This window comes from Peromyscus maniculatus, chromosome 1 (assembly GCF_049852395.1).
Source record: "Peromyscus maniculatus bairdii isolate BWxNUB_F1_BW_parent chromosome 1, HU_Pman_BW_mat_3.1, whole genome shotgun sequence".
Taxonomy (NCBI): Eukaryota; Metazoa; Chordata; class Mammalia; order Rodentia; family Cricetidae; genus Peromyscus; species Peromyscus maniculatus.
In genome coordinates this window covers 38,385,448-38,408,919 of record NC_134852.1, presented here as the reverse complement: position 1 = coordinate 38,408,919, position 23,472 = coordinate 38,385,448, and the positions used below count along the sequence as shown (strand labels likewise).

General features: G+C 45.8%; 1 protein-coding gene across 4 annotated transcripts; it reads right to left on the bottom strand.

Annotated features, from left to right (window-relative positions):
• Positions 1-22,397, bottom strand: LOC102906944 (sialic acid-binding Ig-like lectin 10). 4 transcript variants are annotated; one of them, XM_042273699.2, is made up of 8 exons: positions 21,808-22,366; positions 17,469-17,567; positions 10,787-11,116; positions 7,911-8,192; positions 6,799-7,080; positions 6,559-6,661; positions 4,343-4,464; positions 1-834 (listed from the first exon to the last, which is right to left on the bottom strand). In XM_042273699.2, exons 2-7 carry the CDS (start codon positions 17,506-17,508, stop codon positions 4,371-4,373), a joined length of 1,131 nt encoding a protein of 376 aa, XP_042129633.1. In that variant the 5' UTR covers positions 17,509-17,567; positions 21,808-22,366; the 3' UTR covers positions 1-834; positions 4,343-4,370. The 4 variants fall into 4 exon arrangements, with proteins under 4 accessions (XP_042129633.1, XP_015860391.1, XP_042129630.1 ...); XM_016004905.3 differs by lacking the exon at positions 1-834 and adding an exon at positions 3,157-3,260; XM_042273696.2 differs by lacking the exon at positions 1-834 and having other exon boundaries at positions 3,157-4,464; positions 21,808-22,397.
• Positions 22,398-23,472: the final 1,075 nt, after the last annotated feature.

Genomic DNA, 23,472 nt, shown 5'->3' with positions numbered 1-23,472 from the left:
CTGATGGATTTCATATTTTGGATTATGGAAGCTCACCCTGTCATAGTACTTGGATTTTGCCTCCTGACTCTGTGAAGCCATGCTTGGGTGGTTTGAATGAGAATGGCCCCCACTGGCTCACATACTTGAATGTTTGGGCCTCAGTTGGTGAAATATTTGGGAAGGGTTAGTAGGTATGGCTGTGTTGGAGGGGGTGTATCACTGGGGGTGGGTTTTGAGGTTTCAAAAGCCTAGGACATTCCCAGTTAGTGTGCACTCACTCTCTTGGCCTCATGCTTGTGGGTAAGATGTGAGCTCCCTACAGCTCCAATGCCATGCCTGCCTGCCTACCTGCTGTCATACACCCCACTATGATAGTCATAAACTCTAACCCTCTGGAACTGTGAGCCCCAAATAAACTCTTCCTTCTATAAGTTGCCTTGATATTTTATAACTGCGATTGAAAAGTGACTGAGACATCACCCTTTATTGCACACATTACAAAAACAAAGCCACAGTGTTTGACTAGTTCTGCTTTGCTGTGGGCAGCAGAAGGACCCTGGAGGGACTCTGCAAGGAGGAACAGAGTTATCTTCTTTGCCCCACCTCCTAGCGACTCCTTAACCATGCATGCCTCGGTTTCCTGCTCTGTAAGTGGGTATGCTGAGCCCACCAAGTCCTGGGGGTTGCTGGACTGAGCAGGTCTCAGACCACAGTCTCACTGGCTCCCTTCATCCGTAGGAATAGACGACGGCACACAGCTGTCTGCCTGACTCTCTCCTTCCGGTACATTCTGTCATCTCCTCTCCAGGACCAACCACCGAGGCAATTCAGAAGAGCCTGAGGTGGCCAAGCCTAGATGGGGACAAAATTATCTTCATCTATGGGATATTTAACCTTTCTTCACCCCTACAGGATAAATTTGTGTCTTGGTCTGGATGGTCACCAGACTATTGTGACCATGTGTCCTCACACCAGTCAGTGCAGAGTATCACCTGGGTCCATGGAGAAATATTTGATAAATGAGGGAAGGAGGAGGAAGGGAGGGAAGAGTGAGAAATGGCAAAAGAAGGCTGGGCATGTGGCTCAGTCAGTCGAGTGCTTGCCTGGCACACATGAAGCCCTGGCATCCATCTCAGCACCAATAAACCAGGCACAGGGATGCCTGCTTGCAATCCCTGCACAGGGCAGGTGAAAGCAGGGAAATAAAAAGTGTAAGGTCATCCTTGGCTACATATGCAGTTGGAGGCCAGCCTGGCCTACATGAAACCCTGTCTCAAAGAGAGGTGGGGTGGCTGAAAAGAGGTCCATATATACCCAAAATCCATGGACCCTACAAAACAACCAAAGTAATGTGAAGTAACAGAAATACAGCAAAGTATGATTATGATGTGGGTGGGGTGGGGGGATGTGGGTGTGTGGGGCAAAGGGCATGAAAAAACAGATATAAAGAGCAAGTAGGGTTCAGAGAGCCCGTCCACAGCAGGATAACTGTAGCCAGCAATGTGGTATTGTATCCCTAAGTGTTATCTTTTTAAGAAGTCTCACCACACACAGGAAAGGTAGCTGGTTGACTCATTCCTGATGTCTCTGCTTGCCCCAAATGCTAGAGCAGTCTGAACCTCACACTTCCCTTACTTGAACTTCTGGTCAACCCTTTCCTCACAACTTTCTGGTGTAGCTAAGCCCCTCCCTCCCCTGCTACTGCCCCTGAGCCATAAGCAAGGACCAGGCCACTCATCTGGGGTGCAACTACCCGGAGGTTAGAAGAGGAGGAGGAGGGGAGGAACAGAAGAGAGAGAGGAGGAGAGGAAAGGAAGAGGAAGAGGAAGAAAAAATGAGAAGGGGAAAAAGGAGGGCTGTGAGATATGGGGGAGAAGAAGGGAGGGAAAAGAGGGGGAAGAAGAAGGCGGAGGCCTGGAGAGGGGCAGGTTTGCCTAGCTAGAGTGAGAGCTGGGCTATAGGTATCTGGCTCTGGAGTCTGAGGTGGAGACAGCACCTTGCTCCTCTGCAGGTCTGTTGGGGCCAGAGGTATCTGGCACATGCCATCATCCATCTGCAGTTCCCTTATGGACCCTCTTCTTTCTCTCTCCATGGCCCTGGGGTATAGAAGAAACAGAGCCTGCCTTTCCTTGGTATTGGAAGGTCCAGTTCCTGTTCTGAGTGTCCCACTCCTGCAGGCTGGCTCCTTTAATCCTTGGCCATGGGTAAAGGTGTTGCTCTCAAAAGTCTTACTTTTTGAAAGGATAACCGTGCTATAATCCACAGGCGAGGTAACAAGGAGGGCCCAAGGTGGGGACACATGGATCTCCCTGGGAAGGGGAAATAGAAGAGATCTCCTAGGTGGACTTGGGGCAGGTGGGGATGGGAATTTGAGGGATCTGGTTGGGGGGTGGATGGGGAGAGTACTGGGAAGATGACTGGAAAAGTGGGGGAGGAGGCTTTTCGGAGTCAGGTGCAAGGGAAACTCCCATGAATCTACAAGGATGACCCCAGCTAAGACTCCTAGCAATAGTGGGTATATAGCCTCAACTGGCCGCCTCCTCTGATCACATTGGTGATACCCCAATAGTCATCATAGAGCCTTCATCCAGTAACTGGTGGAAACAGATGCAGAGACCCACAGACAAACATTAGGCCGAAGCTTAGGAAATCCTGCTGAAGAAGAATTTGTAGAGGGGTTGAGGACAGCAGAAAAAAAACAAAAACAAACAACAACAACAACAACAAAACCCATGGAGTCAACTAACCTGGGCTCATAGGAGCTCACAGAGACTGAAGTGCCAACCAGGAAGCCTGCATGGGACTGACCTAAGCCCTCTCTATATGTGTGACAGTTGTGCAGCTTGATCTATTTTTTTTGTGGGGCTCCTAACAATGGGAGCAGGGGCTTCCCTAATGCTTTGGCTGGCTCTAGGGAAGCTATTCCTCCTACTGGGTCTCCTTGCTCAGCCTAAATACAAGGGGAGGTGCTTATTCCCTTACCGCAACTTGATACCCATGCTTTGCTGATATCTACGGGAGGCCTGCCTTTCTGAACAGAAACAGAGGAGGAGCAGATTGAAGGGGAGGCTGAAGGGAGGGAGGAGGAAGGGGAAACTATGATTGGGATGGAAGATAAGTTAATAAAATTAATTAAATTTTAAAAAAAGAATGATTTCCTTGGAATCTTAAAAAAAATTTCTTACTTTTTGCCATTTATTGATTGATTGATTAATCGAAACAGGATCTCATGTAGCCCAAGCTGGCCTCCTGATCCTTCCGCCTCTGTCTTCCGAGTGCTGAAATGACCGTGGTGGGAACCACACCTCAGTTGTGTGGTGCTGGGGCTCAACCCAGAGCATCAAGCACCCTGGGCAGGCATGTCCACCAGCTGAGCCACAGCCCCCTCCCCCCTCCTACGCTCTACGCTAAACTCCAGGCCCGCCAGAATACAATCCTATTTTCAGACGAGACTTTGCAGAGGCAATCAAGCAATCGATTAAGATGAGTTCACGGGGTGGATTAGACCCAATATGGACTATGACAAGAAATTAGGGTCGAAGTGGCAGGGAACAACTGTCATCCTACCTACTAGGTGGCTGAAGCAGGGGGATCTCAGAGTTCAAGGTCACCCTGGGTGACTTAGTGAGACCCTGTCTTAAAAAAATGTAAGAGAAGACAGGGATACAGGAATGCAGTAGAGTGTTTTTCTAGAACCCCAAAGTGAGGGGCTGGGGCGTGGCTCTGCAATGGAGCTCTTGTCTGGTATCAGAATGAGTAAGGCCCTACATTCCAAACAAACAGACCAAAATGTCAGAGGAAAAGGAGGAGGGGGAGGGACCCAGAGAAGATCCTGTGAGGATGCAAAGGAGACCGAAGGAGAGCCGGCCCATGAGAGGCCAGGCATCTGGACACCTCCATCTTGATCTTCAGCTTCCCAGAATTAAGGAAAAAAAACTTGTGGTTTGAAGGTACCCATCCTGGGCCACTTTCTCATGGTGATCCCAGCTGACTTACAAAGCATTTACACTGGAATTTACTGTTCTCAACGGGCACCATCTGCTGGTGTCTGAAAGGTCTCCATTGTGGGTCAATGCTGGGGCTGAGGCTGTAGGGTCCTTGCCATGGTCACTGCAGGGCGCTGCTGTTCCATGGGACCTCGTTGTGAATAATGAACAAATCCAGACCCACATCCAGTTAAGACCTGCCCTTCCATGCTGGTCAAGTTGACGCAGAGCTGGAGTGCCAGGGTGAGGCTGTAATAGTTGTTCCTAAAGAGCGTGTGCCCCGACCTCCAGTGGTTGTGCCCAGGAGGGCTGGGAGGGCCTGGTTTGCATCCCTCTGCAAGCCAAGCACACAGCTCAGGCTGACTGGCACTTACCTCCAGCCCAGGCCATCCATGCACAGCTTCAGATTTCAACTGTTTTGGCTCCTCCTGAAACTGGTTTCTCCTCTCTGTTCTTGCAAGCTTGAATTTCCCCCCACCAGTTAAGCATCTTCATTCTAAAACAATGGAACCCTGTGGTGAGTACCACATTCAGTCTCTACCCCGACCTCAGGGCTGGACACCCCTGCTCTTTACCATCACCACCATTCCTGAAATGAACCCTGGGCTGCTGCCAGAAGACCAGGTTGTCTCCACATGCTGGTTCTGTGACCAGCCCACTCATCCATAAGTCAAACGTACTCTCTTGGTTTGGACTGTCTCCACAGCCTCTACTTACCTTCTAGGCTATCACTTTCCAGGCCTTAGAAACTGCTGTTTCTCTCTTGGTCACAGTTCTCCTGGGGTTTCCCATCAACTCCAGGATAAAGTGCCTTCTCTCTGCTTCTCTTGCAACCCTGCAATCTCTCTCTCTCTCTCTCTCTCTCTCTCTCTCTCTCTATATATATATATATATATATATATATATATATATACATACATATACATATATATACATATATACACACATATATATACACTCATATACATACATATATATATATATATATATATATTCCCTTCTCTTAACATTTTTGGTACATCAAAAAACAAGGAACTCAGTCTTTTTGGTGGCTCTATACTATTCTATTCAGTGAACATACCACAGATTACATAAGTAGTCACCTGCTTCTCTTGCTCTAGCAACAGCAAGGGCCTGTTGGAACACTTCACAGCTACCTATGGACTCTGTCCTATCATACACCTCCTCTCACCCCAACAGCTGGAGCCAGATTTCTAAAGATGTCCATCAGTCTCTATCTCTTTGCAGATGAACAGCTTTTTTTTTTTTTTTTTTTTTTTTTTTTGGCTCCTATGTGAATTGAGAGAGTGAGATCCAAATTTTCATTTCCTGTCTGAAAACCATCCTTTTACAAAAACAACAGAAAATGGCTTGGAAAGCACTTCCAGAGACCTGGCAGAAGCTGAAGAGAGCCATGCTCTGAAGATCAGAAGCATTGGCTAGGGTTGGCTTCAGATGGCTGAGTTGGAGGAGACCTTGGCAACACAATGAACTTCATAAAATTACATTTTCTTTATTTACTGTGTGTGGGGGTTGTCTGGTGGTCCAAAGACAACTTGCAGGAGCTGATTCTCTCCTTCCACCACTAAGCCTGGGGGATCAGATCGTCAGGGTGGAAGCAAGCACTTTTCACTAGCCAGTTTCAGACCCATCACAAATGAACTTGACTTACAGGAAGTGTGTATCATGACTGCATTCACAGGTGTGAAATGCACATTTCATTTAAGCCCATGTAGAATGTTTACTAAAAATAAGCAAAAATTTGCTGCAAAGAAAATAAATTGGTATTATGCATAGTATATTTTATGATCCTATTTAATTTAAGCTAGAAAGAGGATCAGTTGGTCCTGTGGTACAGGCCTGTATACCAGCTACTATGAAGGTGAGAAAGTCCAAGACCACTGTATTAAGGCTATGTCTTAAAATAAAAGTATAAAGAGAGCTGGGAATGTAGCTCAGTGGTACAGTACCTACCTAGAATCTCCCCTCCCAGAGGGACGTGGGCATGACTCAATGGTAGAACAATTGTCTATCATGTTCAAAGACTTATATTCAACCCTCAGTACTGAAACAGTGTATGGGGGATTTACTAGAAAGCATTGACATTTCTAATAGGTCAAAAATCATATTGGAATTGGAACTGTTTCACTCAAGTGATAATAACATAGTTCATAGCCACATCTGTGAGATGCAGTTAAATTTATGCTTAAAGGGAAATGTATAGCCCTAAATGCAAATAAAGAAGGCTGGAACTTAATGATGAGTCCATTTCAACAGAAACAAAACTGGAAGAAAATGAACATCATAAGTCAATGAAGGGTCAGTGAGATGGCTCTGTGGATAAAGGGGCCTGCAAACCAAGACTGTCCTATGTGGTGAAATGAAATAACCAACTCCTAGAAGTTATCCTTTGACCTCCACTCACACACCATGCATGCATGGCACATGCATTTGCACACACACACACACACACACACACACACACACACACACACACTCAAATGAAATAATAAATGTGATTTTTAAAAATGAAATAATAGGTCAATGTGCTGGGCTGTGGGATGGGCTTGGTGATGACTCTGATACTCACATTAGTACAACAAGGAAGAAGAAGAATAAAGAAGATGCTATGGTCCCATACACAATGCCCTGGATTAGCCCTCTCAGGAAGACACTGGCAATGGAGCTTTTATCTGAAATGAAAGGGAAGAGAGTATGGTTGCCTGAGGCTTTCTAACCATAACTCTCTTCCTTCTGCTCTGTGTTTGTTCTCATCCTGGTCCTCAAGTGCTGGCCTTCCAGCTTAGTCACCAGACCTCTGTCCACTCACCTGGTATCAGGAAGATTCTGGAAGCATGGACTCCATATTGATTTTTCCCCTCACAACGAAGTCTCCTAATGATTTCTGGTTCCCACATGAGGTGAATGGTGCTGTTGGTCCAGGGTTCCAGTGTGGTGGAGGTCATGTGCAGGATGGAATCTCTGCTATTCACACTCACAGGGGTTCCTCCAATCCACCACTGCACAAAAGGTGTGGGGATCCCATGGAAGGAGCAACTACATGCTAGTGTCCTCTTCAGCAAACAGGAGTAGCTGAGCAGCCTAGCAGGTGCTGTGGAGAAGGGGCAGGGTTCAGAGGGACATCCATGCTTTTCTTCACTTCCTCCCAAGCCCAAATTTATTTATAATTATGTGCATATGTGTGTCTATGTATGTGCATTGAGTGCAGTGCCCAGAGACACCAGAAGAGGGCACTGGATCCCCCTAGAGCTAGAGTTACTGGTAATTTGGGCTGCCCAACACAATTGCTGGGGGAACTGAACTCAGTTCCTCTGCAGGGGTAGTGTGGTGGTTTGAATGAGAATGTGTCACAGAGGCTCAGGTATTTGAATACTTGGTCCCCAGTTGGTGGTGCTGTCTGAGGAGGCTTAGGAGGTAAGGCCTTGGTAGAGGAAGTATGTCACTGGAGGTGGGCTTTGAGAGTTAAAAATCTTGGGTCATTTTCTGTTTGCACTCTGCTTCCTCTGCTCGCTGCCCAGCCTCCCTGCCGCGGTGACTCCATCCCTCTGGAACCATAATACACAAACTCTTTCTTCTGTAAGTTTCCTTGATCGTGGTATTTTATCACAGCAACAGAGAAGTAACTAATACAAGCAATGAGCTCTCTCAGCCTTTTAAGCCATCTCTGCATCCCCCAAACTTCTTCTTTGTGATTCCTAAAGAGCTTCAGAGGCTTTCCAGAAGCCCGAGAGTGGTATTGAGACTCAGAGAGGTTCTCTTTCACCTTTTCTCATCATCTGTACCAAACTTGGACTTCACTCTTACCTGTGATTTCTCAGCCCCAGAGGGTCAACATATGACTGCTTCTCTCCAGGACCCAGCTCTTTCTCTGGAACCCACCATTACCCACACTAGACCCGGACAGTGCCCACCAGCACTCACAGACCAGTTGTAGCTTGACCGCTTTCCTGCTGGTCAGGTTATCTAGGGATAGATTTAAGTAGCATCTGAGGGTAGTGTCCTGGTCCTCAGGCTTCGGGGCAATGGGCAGCTCTGAAGATGGATTGATGGAGACACGCATGCTGGAAGACACGGCAGGTCCCTTCCAGGAGAGAAAAAGGGCTTTGGGCTCTTGGCAGGTGTCTTGGATAATACAGGTCAAAGTCATAGGCTCTCTAGGCACACTGTATTCTGGGATGTGAAGCTCTGGCTTTTGGGTCAGGTCTAGAGGAAAGAAAAATATGATACACTTAGATTCATGCTTTAGGAGCAGGTCACTGTACAGTACTTCTGTTTGGACCCCTCAAACTTTTCCTAACAGCCTCACAGAACCCAGGATTGCCATTTTCATATGGTGCTTTGCTTTGTTCTTTGTTTGTTTGTTTGTTTGTTTTTTGTCAATTTCTGCTCTCTATCAGGAAGCCCAGCCCAGCACACCCCATCAGATGAACAAGATGAAGGAGCTTAGTAAGGTGGAAACCCTTGATCCCAAAGTCTAGATTTTTTTTTTTTCCGATACAGGGTTTCTCTGTGTAGCTTTGCGCCTTTCCTGGAACTCACTTGGTAGCCCAGGCTGGCCTCGAACTCACAGAGATCCGCCTGCCTCTGCCTCCTGAGTGCTGGGATTAAAGGCATGGGCCACCACTGCCTGGCAAAGTCTAGATTTTTAGAAGGATTAAAATTACATTATTTGGGGCTGGAAATATGGCTAAGCAGATGAAGGCAGTTGCCACAGGCTCCAACCTGAGTTCATCCTAGAACTTAAACTAAGGAAGAAAGAACAGACTCTCACCTTTGTGACTTCCACATACACACAGTGGCACGCACATATGCACTTACACTGTATTGGTTTGTTTTCTATCGCTCTGATAAAGACATGACCAAAAGCAATTTGGAAAGGAAAGGAAAAGGTTTATTTCATCTGACACTTCCATGTCACACTCCATCATTGAAGGAAGTCATGACAGGAACTCCAGGCAGGAACCTGGAAGAAGGACCTGAAGCAGAAACCATGGAAGAACTCTGCTTATTGGCTTGCTTAGTCTACATTTTTATACAATCCAGGTCCACTTGTCTTGGAGTGATGTGACCCACAGTGGGCTGAGCCATTCATTCCAATTATTAATCAAGAGAATGCCTTACAGACTTGCCTACAGCCCAATCTGATGGAGGCATTCCTCAACTGAAGTTACTTCTTCCCAGATGACAATAGCTTGTGTCAAATTGACAAACAAACAAACCAAACCCAAAAAGACAAAAAAAACACAACACACGTGCGCGCGCGCACGCGCGCGCGCGCGCGCGCGCGCACACACACACACACACACACACACGGGTGTGTGCATGTGTAAATGAATATAATAAAACTTTAAGAATAAATGTATTCATTTATCCAGTGTGTGTGTGTCGTGTGTGTGTGTGTGTGTGTGTGTGTGTGTGTGTGTGTGTGCATGCACATGATGGACTGAACATGGAGGTTCAAGGACAATTTGTGGGAGCTGGTTCTCCTTCTAGAATTTGGGTTGCAAGGGTTGAACTAGGCTTGTTAGCCTTGGTGGGAAGCATCTTTACCCTCTGGGTCATCTCACGCCCTGACATCTGGACACAAACTCATGGCGAATGAGTTTCCTGATCTACAGTGCCTGTGGCTCCTCATATCCTCAGACTAGACATCCCCCTGTGAGATGCTACTCAGCCTCCCTCTCACCTGCCTCTCAACTTGAGCTCTGCCCCTCCCCAAACTGCTCTATGACCATTTCCCTCCTCTTTTCAAATTAAAAACCTTTCTATGTACATGTGCATGTACATGTTCATACAAGTGAATTCAGACACAAGTGTGCCAAGGTATATGTGTGAAGCTTATAGGAAAATTTCAGATGTCAGTCCTTGACTTTCATCTCTTGTTCTCTGCTGTGAATGCCAGGCTAGCTGTCCCTCCACTTCCCAGGATCCTGCTGCCTCTGCTTCCCCTCCTACCACAGGAATGATGAGATTACAGATGTGTGTTACCATGCCTGGCTTTATGTGGGTAAGCCTGGAACTCCCTCTGTAGCCCAGACTGACCTCAAGCTCCTTGCATTTTTATTACCTCAGCTCTCAAGTGCTAAGGTTACACGCACAAGCCACTACGCCTGCCCTGTCTTTGAAATTTCTATTTAGAGAGATGCCAACTGTACTTAAAGCATTATATTACTTTGGAAATCAATTACACTTAAGGTTTTGTAATTTTTACATTAGTTAATTTATATGTGGTCAGGCATTCGTGTGGAGGTCAGAAGATATCTTGCAGGAGTTAGTTCTACCGCATGGGTCCCAGAGATGGAACTCAGGTCTTCAAGCCTGGTGGCAAGTGCCTTTATCCATTGACCTGTCTCACTGGTCCCCAACTTTTTTTTTCTTTTTTTTTCCATTAATTTATTTATTATGTATACAGTGTTCTGTCTGCATGTATGCCTGATGGCCAGAAGAGGGTGCCAGATCTCATTACAGATGGCTGTGAGCCACCATGTGGTTGCTGGGAATTGAACTCAGGACCTTTGGAAGAGCAGCCAGTGCCCTTAACCAGTGAGCCATCTCTCCAGCCTTTTTTTGCTTTTTCTTCTTTGTTCTCTCTCTCTCTCTCTCTCTCTCTCTCTCTCTCTCTCTCTCTCTCTCTCTCTCTCTCTCTCTCTCTCTCTCTGTGTGTGTGTGTGTGTGTGTGTGAACACCTCAGGTTATATAAAATCCAGTGCCTGATGAAGTAACAGCCACCTGATCACCAGCACTCTGTCTGGATTTCCTACTTCCTAAACCATTTAGTGCACAAGCCTGAACATCACCTGATATGGAGAGTCCAACGTCCTCTCTCAGGACAGTGCCTTTCTGATCTTCCAGACCTACATAGAGCACGTAGGTCATGTTCTCCCTTCTGAGCATGTCACGGCTCAGCAGGATGCAGTCTTCCACCTCTTCTGTGGAGAAATCACCTGTGGGGGCTCTGGGCTGGCTGATATCTACATGGAAGCTGATGTTTTCATCAAGCCTGTAGCCCACAGTCATGGGATTTCCGGGAGATGCCTTGGAAAACTCAAACACACAAGGGACTGGACTGCATAGACTGTCTGCCACCACTGTTGTCTTGATATCAACCAAAACTGGAGCAAGTAACCCTGTGGGGGAGAGATCTAAGATGGAAGCCAGTCCAACCTCAAGTTTTCAGAGTTCTGCCTGTCAATTAGAGGGTCATGTCACTCAGGACAGGCTTGGCATTTGCCCATTTCTGGAAAGTCCTTCTTGGTAAGTCTTTATTAATATGCACCATAGGTCACATCAGATAGTCTAAGAGTCATGTGATTTACAGTGGAGTCTTAAGAATATGTAGCATTGCTCAATTACAGTCTCTCTAGCTGCCAGTGTCCCCCAGATCAGGTCACACTTGCCTGAAATTTCCTCTGGTCAGACAGCTGATATGTGTTATAGTTTTTGTTAACTCAACATAAGCCTAGACATTTGTGGAAAGAGGGAATCTCAATTGAGGAATTGCCTCCATCAAACTGGCCTCTGGGCAGGTCTGTGGGGGTCTTTTCTTGATTTCTGATTCACATGGGAGGGTCTAGCACAATGTAGACATCGTGCCATCCCTAAGAAGGTTGGACTGGATTGCAAAAGAAACTGAGCAAGCCATGGAGAGGAAGCCAGTAAGCAGTACTTTTTCATGGTCTCTGCTTCAGCTCCAGCCTCCAGGTTGCTTCCTTGGGTTCCCTAACAATAGACTATAGACTATAAGTGTCTATAAACCCTTCCTTCCCCAAGGTGTTTTTGGCCAGGGTTTTACCACAGCAACCGAAAGACTGTATATAACCAGCTGTGGCCTGGGGCCCTTGGAAGCTGCAAACCCAGCCCTCTCTGATACCCAGGCCAACTTTAAATTAAAATGTTACTTTTTCATCGCATTTTATGAAGGTCAGAGGCCTACTAGCAGAAGTCAGTTCTCTCCTTCCACCATGTGGGTTCCAGATACTGAACTCATATCATGAATTCTGGAGCCCTCCCCTGGTCTGAATTATAACTTCACTTTTACCCATTGTCTTCCTGTCTTGTAACTTCTGGTGGAACTCATCCCTTCCCCAGCCTATAGGGCAGAAAAGTCCCTTCAGGCGTCCACCGTGCTATCTGTGATGTCCGCCACTCCTAATGAAGCTCTGTGTATGTGTGAGCTTGGGGGCGGGGAATTCACCCGAGTCCTGCGGCAGAGCCTGTAGCGCTGCTGATACAGTAAGCATGATCTTGATCTCTGCAAGTACTGGATGCTAAGGCCTCTCACGACTGCACGACCAGCCTCCCAGGGACAGCCTTGCACTCAAGGTTTGATGGGCTTCTGAGTTGGGAAGCTAAACTTCAGTTCCGTGATTCACCACGCACTGATGTGGAGAGAAATGTGCTGTCTAGACAGCTTCCCTAGGAGAGGACGGTTGGGTGCTTGCACTTAGTCCTCTGGCTACTTCTCCACCACCGCTTCCCCTCACTGACCTTAATCTATTTGATATAATTGGTCATCACCATAAACATAATGGTTTCCATTGAAGTCTTTTCTTTTTTCTTTTTAAAATTTTTTTTGTTTTGTTTTGTTTTTTGTTTTACATCCGGACCACAGTTTCCCCTCCCTCCTCTCTTCCCAGCCCCTCCCTCACCTCTCCTCCTCCCCTTCACCACATCAACTCCTCCTCTGTTTTTCTTTAGAAAAAAGTAGGCTTCCCATGGATATCAACCAAACATGGCATATCAAGTTGCAGTAACACTAGGCACCTCCTCTCCTATGAAGGGTGACAAGGCAACCTGGTGGGAGGAAAGGGCCCCAAAGCAGGTGACAGGGTCAGAGTCAGTTCCTGTTCTCACTGTTAGGCATCCCACAAGAAGACCAAGCTACACAACTGTCACACATATAGAGAGGGCTTAGGTCAGTCCCATGCGGGCTCCCTGGTTGGCACTTCAGTCTCTGTGAGCTCCTATGAGGCCAGGTTAGTTGGTTCTGTGGGTTTTCTTGTGGTGTCCTTGACCCCTCTGGCTTCTACAATCCTCCCTGCTCACTTCCATAGGATTCCCTAAGCTCGGCCTAATGTTTGGCTGTGGGTGTCCGAATCTGTTTCCATCAGTTGCTGGGTGAAGTCTCTCTGATGGCAATTGGACTAGGCACCAATCTTTGAGTTTAACAGAATATCAATAGAAATCATTTCGTTGACATTTTGTTGTCAGTCATGTTTGGTTCTATCCTAGGTCTCTGTGTTATTCAGCCTCTGGGTCCTGGCCCTCAAGGCAGTGTCAGGGGCGAGCTCTCTCTCATGGCATGGGTCTCAGTCATTGGTTGGCCACTTCCACAATTTCTGCACCACCTTTACCCCAGCACATCTTGTAGGCAGGACTAATTGTAGGAAAAGTTTTGTAGCTGGGTTGGTATGCCAGTCCCTCCACCGGAAGTCTTACCTGATTACAGGAGATGGTCGGTTCAAGCTCTATATACTCCACTGCTAGGAGTCTTACCTAGAATTACCCTCAGATTTCTGGGAGTTTCCATTGCACTAGGTTTCTAGGTCATCCCAGAGATGCCTCCAGATTCCACTTGTCTCTCCTAGTACTCTCTCCCTCCATCTTCCCCTCACTCGATCCCTTCTGTTCCCATCTCCCCTACCCCCAGTGCACCCCTGAAATCTATTCTATTTCCTCTTGCTAGGGAGATCCAAGCATTCCCCCTTGAGACCTCTTGTTACTTAGCTTCTTTGGGACTGTGGATTGTAGTATAGTTATCTTTTACTTTATTGTTAATATCCACTTATAAGTGAGCAAATACCATGTTTGTCTTTCTGAGCTTGGGTTACCTCATTTAGATGATCTTTTCTAGTTCCATACATTTTCTTGCACATTTCCTGGTGTCCTCGTTTTTAACAGCTGAGTCATATTCCACTGTGTAAAAGTACCACATTTTCTTTATCCACTTTTTGGTTTAAGGACATCTAGGTTGTTTCCAGTTTCTGGCTATTACAAATATAGCTTCTATGAACATTGTTGAGCAAGTGTCCTTGTGGTATGGTGGAGCATCCTTTGGGTACATGCCCAGGAGTGATATAGCTGGATCTTGAGGTAGATTGATTCCCAATTTTCTAAGGAACTGTCATATTGATTTCCATAGTGTCTGTACAAGTTTGCACTCCCACCAGCAATGCAGGAGTGTTCCCCTCGCTCCACATCTTCATCAGCATGAGTTGTCACTTGTGTTATTGATCTTAGCCATTCAGACAGATGTAAGATGGAATTTCAAAGTAGTTTTGATTTGTATTTCCCTGATGGCTAAGGATATTGAACATTTCTTTAAGTACTTCTCAGCCAACTGAGATTCCTCCATTGAGAATTCTCTGTTTAGATCTTTACCCCATTTTTTAATTGGATTATTTGGTTTGTTGATGTCTAGTTTCTTGAGTTGTTTATATATATTAGATGTTAGCCCTCTGACAGATGTGGGATTGATGAAGATCTTTTCCCATTTTGTAGGCTGCTTTTTTTATCCTTTTGATGGTGTCCATTGCCTTACAGAAGCTTTTCATTTTCATGAGGTCCTATTTATTAATTTTCAACCTTAATGTCAGCACTATTGGTGTTCTGTTCAGGAAATTGTTTCCTGTGCCAATGCGTTGAAGGCTATCCCAGTTTCTCTACTATCAGGTTCAGTGTATTTAGATTTATGAGGTCTTTGATCCACTTGGACTTGAATTTTGTGCAGGGTGGTAGATACGAATCTATTTGCATTCTTCTACATGCAGACATCCATTTAGACCAGCACCATTTGTTGAAGATGCTTTCTTTTCTCCATTGTATAATTGTGGCTTATTTGTCAAAAATCAAGGGTCCATAGGTGTGTGGATTTACTTCTGGGTCTTTGATTCTATTGTGTTGGTCTGCCTGTCTGTTTTTACACCAATACCATGCAGTTTTTACTACTATTGCTCTGTAGTATAGCTTGAAATCAGGGATGGTGATACCTCCAGAAGTTCTTTTATTGGTCAGGATTATTTTAGCTATCCTGAGTTTTTTGTTTTTCCACATGAAGTTGATATTGCTCTTTCAAGACCTGTAAAGAACTGTTGGAATTTTGATGGGAATTGCATTAAATATGTAGATTGCTTTTGGCAAGATGGCCATTTTTTTACTATATTGATCCTACCTATCCAAGAGCATGGGAGATCATTCCATCTTTTGATATCGTCTCCAATTTCTTTCTTCAAAGACTTGAAGTTCTTGTCATATAAGTCTTTCACTTGCTTGGTTAGAGTTACACTAAGATATTTTATATTATGTGTGGCCACTGTAAAGAGTGTTGTTTCTCTGACTTCTTTCTCTGCTCATTTTTCGTTTTTATATAGGAGGGCTACTGATTTTTTTCAGTTAATCTTGTATCTAGCCACTTCACTGAAGGTGTTTATCAGCTGTAGAAGTTCCCTAGTAGAATTTTTGGGGTCACTTATGTATACTATCATATCGTCTGCAAATAGGGATACTTTTATCATTGAAGTATTTTTTCTAGACAAAACCTCTAGCCTAGATTGGCCTCAAAGTGACTATATAGTCACTCCTCAGGTACTGAGATAGTGGCATATACCACCATACACAGCTTTATGAGATTCAGGGAACCAAACCTGGGGCTTTGAGCATGCTAGACAAACATCTTACCAACAGAGCCACATCTTCAGGCCCAATTCCATTAAATTCTTTTTTAAAAAAATACTATTTTTATTTATTCTGTAAAAAATTTCATACGTGTATACAATTTAGCTTGACCTTATCCATCCCATGCCCCTGCTCAAGATCCCCTCCAGGACATTCCCAATACCTCCTTCCAACTTCAAGTCTGTCTGTATATTTATTTTAAACCACTGAGTCCAGTTCTTGCTGCCCATATCCGCATGGGGTGGAGATATTGAGTGCAGCATGGGCAGCCTACCAGTAGCCATCTCTCAAAGAAAAGAGACTCCTCCAGTAGCCATCACCTGTCAGTAGTTCCTCAGTTAGAGACGTGACTTCAGTAGCTTCTCTACCATCCATGCTGAAATTTTTAACTGGCTTGGTCTTTCTTGTGCAGGTAACTACACATGCTATGAGTTCATGAATGCAACAGCCAAAGTCATGTCTAGAAGACAGCATTTCTTGGCACTCTTCTCAATCCTCTCTCTTACATTCTTTCTACCCCTTCTTCCACAAGTTCACTGAACTTTGGGGCCAGGGATGGAAGGTTGATATAGTAGTCCCCTCTCCAGCAGAACACTTAGTCTCCCTCTTTTTAATAAAAAGTTACTTTTTTCAAGATTTATTATTTTTAATTACATGTATGTATGTGTCTCTGTGTGGATATATGCACATGTGTTTAGGTGCCCACTGTGACCAGAAGTGTCCAGTATCCTGGAGCTGGAGTCATGAGTGGTTGTGAGCCACCTGACATGGGTGCTGGGAACTGAATCCACATCCCCTGCAAGACCATGCTCTTAACTGCTAAACCATCCCTCCAGCTCCAGGATCTTCTCTCTCTCTCTCTCTCTCTCTCTCTCTCTCTCTCTCTCTCTCTCTCTCTCTCTCTCTCATAAAGTTTCTCTGTGTAGCCCTGGCTATCCTGAACTCTCTCTGTAGACCAGGCTGGCCGCTAACTCACAGAGCTCCTCCTGCCTTTGCCTCCCAAGTGCTGGGATTAAGGGCACACACAACCACAGCCCAGCATTCACAGTCTCTTATTCTCCACACTTTGACTAGTCTCTGCACTAACCACTGCCCACTGCAAAAGAATTCTTTCAGTCAGTGCCACTTAATCCAGCTTCTGTTTTTGTCATTGTCCTTGTTAGTATGGACTATATTTTGTGACCTCACCACCCTGCATCATTCCTGAGCTACTGAAAAAGTAGGTTCAAGATGACCAATGTTGTGGTGATGTAGGAATTAAAGAAAAACTACTTCTGTAGTTCTTGCTGCTTCCTCCAGATGAAAAAATTCCCTCCTGGAGGAAGGAGGAGGGCTTAGGAGGGTCATTACACTTTCAGGATTTATGAGGCCCTTCCATCAGGTTATATAAACAGTAAAGGATTTCTGGGAGAGAGGAGACTCTTCAGTGGAGCTGCCTCCAAGTTGTGAAGACAGATCTAGGAATGAAGCTTTTGTGATCAGCCATTCATGCTTGAAGGCTGGGGACAGGCATGCTTTTTAGTGATGCAGCTTGACTCCAAGTCACCTGTCTCCTGTAAGCAATCCCAATAAAGCCATTGGTTCCCCCAGCTGGACTCTAATGAATCATTTCTCTGGTGTATTTCCCCTCTTTATCTGCAGTGAATAAAAAATAGTCTTCTGGGGGAAGTTATACAGCTACAGAGTCATGGTCCTCTGTAATGACAATGTGGACTATAATTTAGCTCTAGCTCATAGCAAACAATTATTCCTTCCCCTTCCTTTTCCATTGGCCCAGGTGATGGTTTCAAAGTCTGTGCTACTTACCCAAATACAACAGAGGCAGGGCCGAGAGCCCCCACAGCATCTCAGGGATGAGAGTACAGTATAGCTCCTGCTGCTGACTCTTGCTTCAGAATGAATGTCCTGTAGAGCGTGATTTGGGACGGGTGAGAACAAAGGTAGCTAAAGAGGCAGGTAGTGAGGGCAGAAATAACATCACTACTTATTGGGGCCTTTTGTCTCCTCAATCACATTTAAGATCTCTTTACCTTGTGAACTGGGTTACTCCTGGCAACAGATGCTGGGAGATTGGAGGACAGGCATCCTTACCATGACTCTCTGTGAGCCTAACATATTTGCCTTCTTTTTTTTCTAATTATCTTTCCTTTCTTCTTCCTCCTTTGAGATCTGGAAGATTGGATTCTCTCTAGTCCACAAGGTAGTCTCAAAGTTTATGGAAAGGTTTAAAACTGTTGGGGACCAAGTATGGTTGTTATGAAGGTCACTTTGGGTCTACACTGAAGGAGAAGATAATGGAGTATGAACTGGATACGGAGAAAAGGGCGCAGATGTAAGAGAGAGAGATGTAGAGCTGGGGCGATAGCTCAGTTAGAAAAGTGATTGCTATGAAAGCATTAGACCTGCATTTGAACACCCAGTACCCAGAGGAAAAGCTAGGTACAGGAGAGAGAGAGAGAGAGAGAGAGAGAGAGAGAGAGAGAGAGAGAGAGAGAGAGAGAGAGAGAGCGCTCAGTGCTCAGAGACAGAAGGACCCATGGAACTTGCTGGCCTGGTAGTCCAGAGAAATTAGAGCTACAGGTTCAATGAGAGATCTTGTCTCAAAAAACAGAGTCAGGCATGGTGGTATAGATCTTTAATCATAGCACTTGGGAGGCAGAGGCAGGAAGACCTCTGAGTTCAAGGCCACCTGTGCTACATAGTGAGATCCTGTCTCAAAAAATAAATGGTAGAAATCGATTGTGCTGGTAGTTATAATTGTCAACTTGCCATGACCCGAAAGCACTTAAGGGGAGAGCCTCAACTGGGAACCTTCTAGATCAAGTCGGCCTGTGGGAATGTCTGTAGGGGGTTATCTTCACTGTTGGCTGATGTGGGAAGACCCAACCCACTGTGAGTGGCATGGTTCCTTAAGCAGGTAGTCCTGGGCTGTATAAGAACGCTAGCCAAATGTGAACAACCTAGGGAAGCAGGTAGCATAAGAGCACTTGATTCTCTCTGCTCTTGACAGTGGGTGTGATGTGACTGGCCATTTCAGGCCTCGTCTTCACTACCCTGAAATGGACTGAAACCTGAAATTACAAGCCAAATAAACCCTTTCCTCCTCTACACTGCTTTTATTAGAACAGTTTATCATAGCAAAAGACATAAAACTAGAACAGCAATCAAAGAAGACCCTCACCATCTACCTCTGGCTCATCCATGTGCATGTGAGTACACACACAGCTAAAAAGTAAGAAATATGTATAAGAAACCAGTTAAACTCTGCTCTTCTGCATTCAAGGCTCTCTGTGACTCTGCCTCATGGCTGCACTATTTCCATCAACCTCTCCTGTTCTTTCCAAGACAGAGTAGAAAGCATGCTGTTCTCCATACCCTACACATTGCTGTTTCTGTACGCTTCCTCTGCTGCTGCCCTCTGCCACCTTCAGATCCTTCTTCTGTGTTTATGTTACTGTTTGTTTTGCTGCTTTTTCTGGCCTTAAACAACCTTTCTTCTTCCCATTTTCCCTTTCCTCCTCTTCTTTTGAGACAATGTCTTATTATGCAGCTCAGACTGTCTGGGAACTCACAGTGTAGCTCAGGTTAGCCCAAACCCTCCCAAATGCTGAGATTACAGGCATGAGGACCTCTCTTTCCAATCAGGGCATTGCACATGCTAGACAAGTACTCTATCATAGAGTAAGTCTTCAGCCTCTGGGCTTGAACTCTTGATGGTTCTGCTTCCACCTCCTGAGTGCTATGATTACAGATGTTCACCACCTTGCCCAGTTTATGCATTGTTGGGGGTCGAACCCAGGGTTTTGTGCCTGCTAGGCAAACACTCTACCAACTTGGTACACCCCCAGTTCTATTTTTTTTATTCTTTAAAAGATTTATATTCATTTTATGTGTATGAGTGTTTTGCCTGCATGTGTGTAAATGTATTGCTTCTGGTGCCCGTAGTGGCCAGAAGAGGGCACTAGATCCCTGGAACTAGAGTTGGATGTGAGCCACCATATAGATGCTGGGAACCAGAGTCATCTGTTCTTAACCACTGATCCATCTCTCCAGCCTCCCATTTTTCTTCTTCTGAGAAGGGTCTCACTATGTAACCCTGGATAGCCTGAAACTCACAGAGAGCTTCCTGCCCTTGCCTCCAGAGGGCTGGAATTAGATACATATGCCACCAAACCCAACTTTCATTTTTACAATAGAACCTTACTATGTACCCCAGGCTACCCTGGCCTTACTATCCTCCTGTAGAGCCTCCCAAGAGCTGGGATTACAGGCATGCTACCTAATTCCCAGTCCAGTCCAATGTGACATCCTTCTAGAATCTGCACAGCCTGAACCCCAGGCTCATGGGAACACCTCTCTCTGGCATCACTTCTAGGGAATTGTCTCAGGCAGACCTTTAACATTACATAAATGATACCCACCCTGGCTTCCTCCTCATTATTTCAGGTTTGCTTAGGCAGTCACATCTGAAGCTTGAAGAGAAAATCTCTAAAAGTTCTCCTAAAAATATGTCTACTTCCCTGGCATCTAGAGATGGCTGTACAACACAGAGCCAACCAGAAGTACAATTATTATCAGCAGGACAGAGTAGACGACTCCATAATTAAGAGTGCTTCCTGTTCTTCAAGAGGACCTGAGCTCAGTTCAAGCGCCCATGTCAGGTGACCCACAACCACCTGTAACACCAGCTCTGGGCATCCAACTCCTCTTCTGACCCACAAACATAGCACACACAGACTCACACATGCACAAACACACATAAATAAAACAATTTTTAAAGATTATTGTCAGCAAACAAAAACCTCTACTCACCCCTCCCTTCCTATCACAACTGAGCTTCAAACGCCTGCTTGCTGCATATAGTTTTAGCTAATAAAATTCCAAGGTCTGTCTGTTTTGAAACAGCCTCAAATTGTAGTGCAGGCTAGCCTAGAACTTACTATGTAGCTCAGGTTGGCTTCAGACTATTAGCAATCCTTCTGCTTCAGTTTCCTGAATACTTGGTTTATAGGCATGAGTGACCATTGCCAGATTCAGGAGTATTTTTTTAAAACCTAGTTTTCATGCTAAAGAAAATAATCCCAGGAAGAGTGTTAAAGGGGGTGTCTTTCCATGAAGCAGTAAGTTCAGATGATTTGCCTTATTATATAAAATTACCAGCCAGTCTGGCCTGATTGATGAGCTCCAGACCAGTGAGAGACCCTGTCTCAAAGGAGATGACAGCGTTCCTGGGGATGCACCTGTGGTAGCTTTCTGAATAAGAATGGCGTCCATAGGCTCATATATCTGAATTCGGGGTTCTCAGTTAGTGGGAATGTTTGGAAAGACTAGGGTGTGTGGCCTTGTTGGAGGAGGTGTGTCATTGGTGGGGTGGGGCACTTTGAGGTTTCAAAAGCCCACACCAGAGCCAGTGTCTGTCTGTCTGTCTCTCTCCTCCTCTTTTTGTTTCCCCCACCCCCTGCTTGCTTCCTGTGGACCAGGATGTGAAGCTCTCAGCTACAGCCCCATTGCCATGTCTGTCTGCTTCCCACCATGGCGACCGTGTGTTCACCTTCACCAGGAAAATGCTTGGTTCTGGGGTCTCTTCACAGCAGTAGAACAGCAACTGAAACACCCAGGATTGTTCTCTAACCCTCACACACATGTACACACATAGGCACCCTCCACACACACCTACATTCAAAATAAAGAAAATAGGGTAAAAAAGGTAAAATATTTTCTAATCTCCTTTGGGTTATGAGTTGAACTGCGTGTGTGTGTGTGTGTGTGTGTGTGTGTGTGTGTGTGTGTGTGTGAAGTCCTGAAGAGGGTGTCGGATCTCTGGAGCTAGAGTTACAGATGGTAGTGAGCCCTCTGACACTGGGCATTGGAAATCTGTCTCAGGTGATCTGCAAGAGCAGTACTTACTCATACCCATGAGCCATTTCTCTAGCCCTTATTTTTGACTTTTTGAGACAGGCTCTCATGTAGTGCAGGCTACTCTCAAACTATATAACTGGGCGGGAACTTAACCTCTGATCCTCCCGTGCCCATTTCCCAATGCTTAGATTACATGCTTGGCTTACAAAGCTCAAATCAAGGGTGGAAACGTTCAGGACTGGCTCCTGACTTCAGGCCAGTCCTGCCACGCTCGTATTTTCCTCACCTGTACACTGGGAGCCGCTCTTGTGGCTCTCTTTTGTTTGTAGTCTCAATATGTGGTCAATGTGTGCTCCAGACTGACCGAGAAGCCCCCTTGTAGTCCTGGCTGGCCTTGACCTCCTGATACCCCTGTTTGTCTTTGGATGCCGGCGGAGACCAGAAGAAGGCATTGGATCCTCTGGAACTGCAGTTATGGGCAGTTTCGAGCCACTTGACTTGGGAACTGAACTCCAATTCTCAGCTAGAGTTGTAAGCACTCTTAGTGAGAGTCTTGCCAGCCTCAACAGCAACTTCTTGTCCCTTCCCTCAATTTCTTCTCCAATTCTACTTCCTGGTCTCCGTTTCCTAGGGCTCCAGGCTCCTCAACCAAGCTTTCTCTTGGGTATTCAGGGAAGATTTGCAGAAAGCATCCAGTGAGGGGCTGACTTACAATTACAGACACTGGCTGGGGAAGTTAGGTTCTAGAGGGGCAAACCAATTGGGCCGATTTAAGGACGCAGTGCCCACCCTGATGAACCCACAGGAGGACTGACGCTGCGCAGACTGGGCGGGACTAAGATTGAGGGACTGTAACTGACAAGCACAGATGCTCTTAAGAAGCCCCGCCCACACAGGAACCAACGAGCCGGCGCATGCCTGTTCAGAACAAATCCGAGTCCGAGGTGGTGCCAAGTGGGAGTCTATGGAGGGCCAGGCCACTAAAAAGTGGCAGATTTCCCTCTTCTGAGCTGGTCCTTTAGCAATCAGCGATACAGAGCAGAACCTCCTCCAGTCAAAAGTTTGTTTTCTTGAGCAGGTGGTTCTAGACTCTGCGAAAGCTGGAACACACACACACACACACACACACACACACACACACACACTTATAAAATCTTAAGTCACCAGAGTACTTGGGGCTCTAAAAATTCTGGCCCTTCTGAAATAAATTACCACCCTCTCACTTTCGGCCTGCTTTGCACTGTTGAGTTTATGGCGTCTCTCCAATGTGAGCCCACAGCCTTCCGCTTCCTCTGGATGACTCATAATATGTTAGGTCTCAATACTGAAGGGACCAGTATTGGCACAAGACATCCCAAGACCGAGTTCTCAGCTCAAAGATTTATTTGCCCAAGAGAGACAACGAGCAGGGAATAAGAGACAAAGACAGGAGATTGAGGATGAGGGAGAAGGGGGAGGGAACAAGGGTAAGAGGGGAAAGATATTTGTCCTGAGGGACAAAGGACAGTCTCTGGATAGTGGGTGGCACTATGCCTAGGCAGGAGATCCTGGGATGTATAAGAAAGCTAGCTCAGCATGAGCCAGCAAGCAGCATTCCTCCACAGTTTCTACTTTAGGTTCCTGTCTTGACTCAGTGATGGACTGTCACTTGGAAGTGTCAGCCTAATACATCCTTCCCTCTCCAGGTTCCTCTTGGAGTGTTTTGTCCCCGCAACAGAAGGAAACAACAACACAACTTCGCATAGTACCACTGCACACGAGTCACCCATGTTCCTGTCAGCACCTCTAACAAATTCATTTATTTGGCCGGGTTGGACATATAGGAATCTTTTCTTTGGTCTTCTTTAGGAATGAACACACATTTCTTTTACCTCCTAACAATGTCATGAAATACCAAGAGACACTGCAGTACTCACCTAAGCAGGCTCGCTGCCTCTGCCTTACCTCTGCC

Coding starts and splice junctions, on each gene's coding strand:
- LOC102906944 (XM_042273696.2), bottom strand. CDS start 17,508: ATGCTGTGGGGGCTCTCGGCCCTGCCTCTGTTGTATTTGG. Junction 11,117..17,468: donor CCTGCCTCTGTTGTATTTGG/GTAAGTAGCACA, acceptor TCTCCCCCACAG/GGTTACTTGCTCCAGTTTTG. Junction 6,662..6,798: donor CAGAATCTTCCTGATACCAG/GTGAGTGGACAG, acceptor CTTTCATTTCAG/ATAAAAGCTCCATTGCCAGT.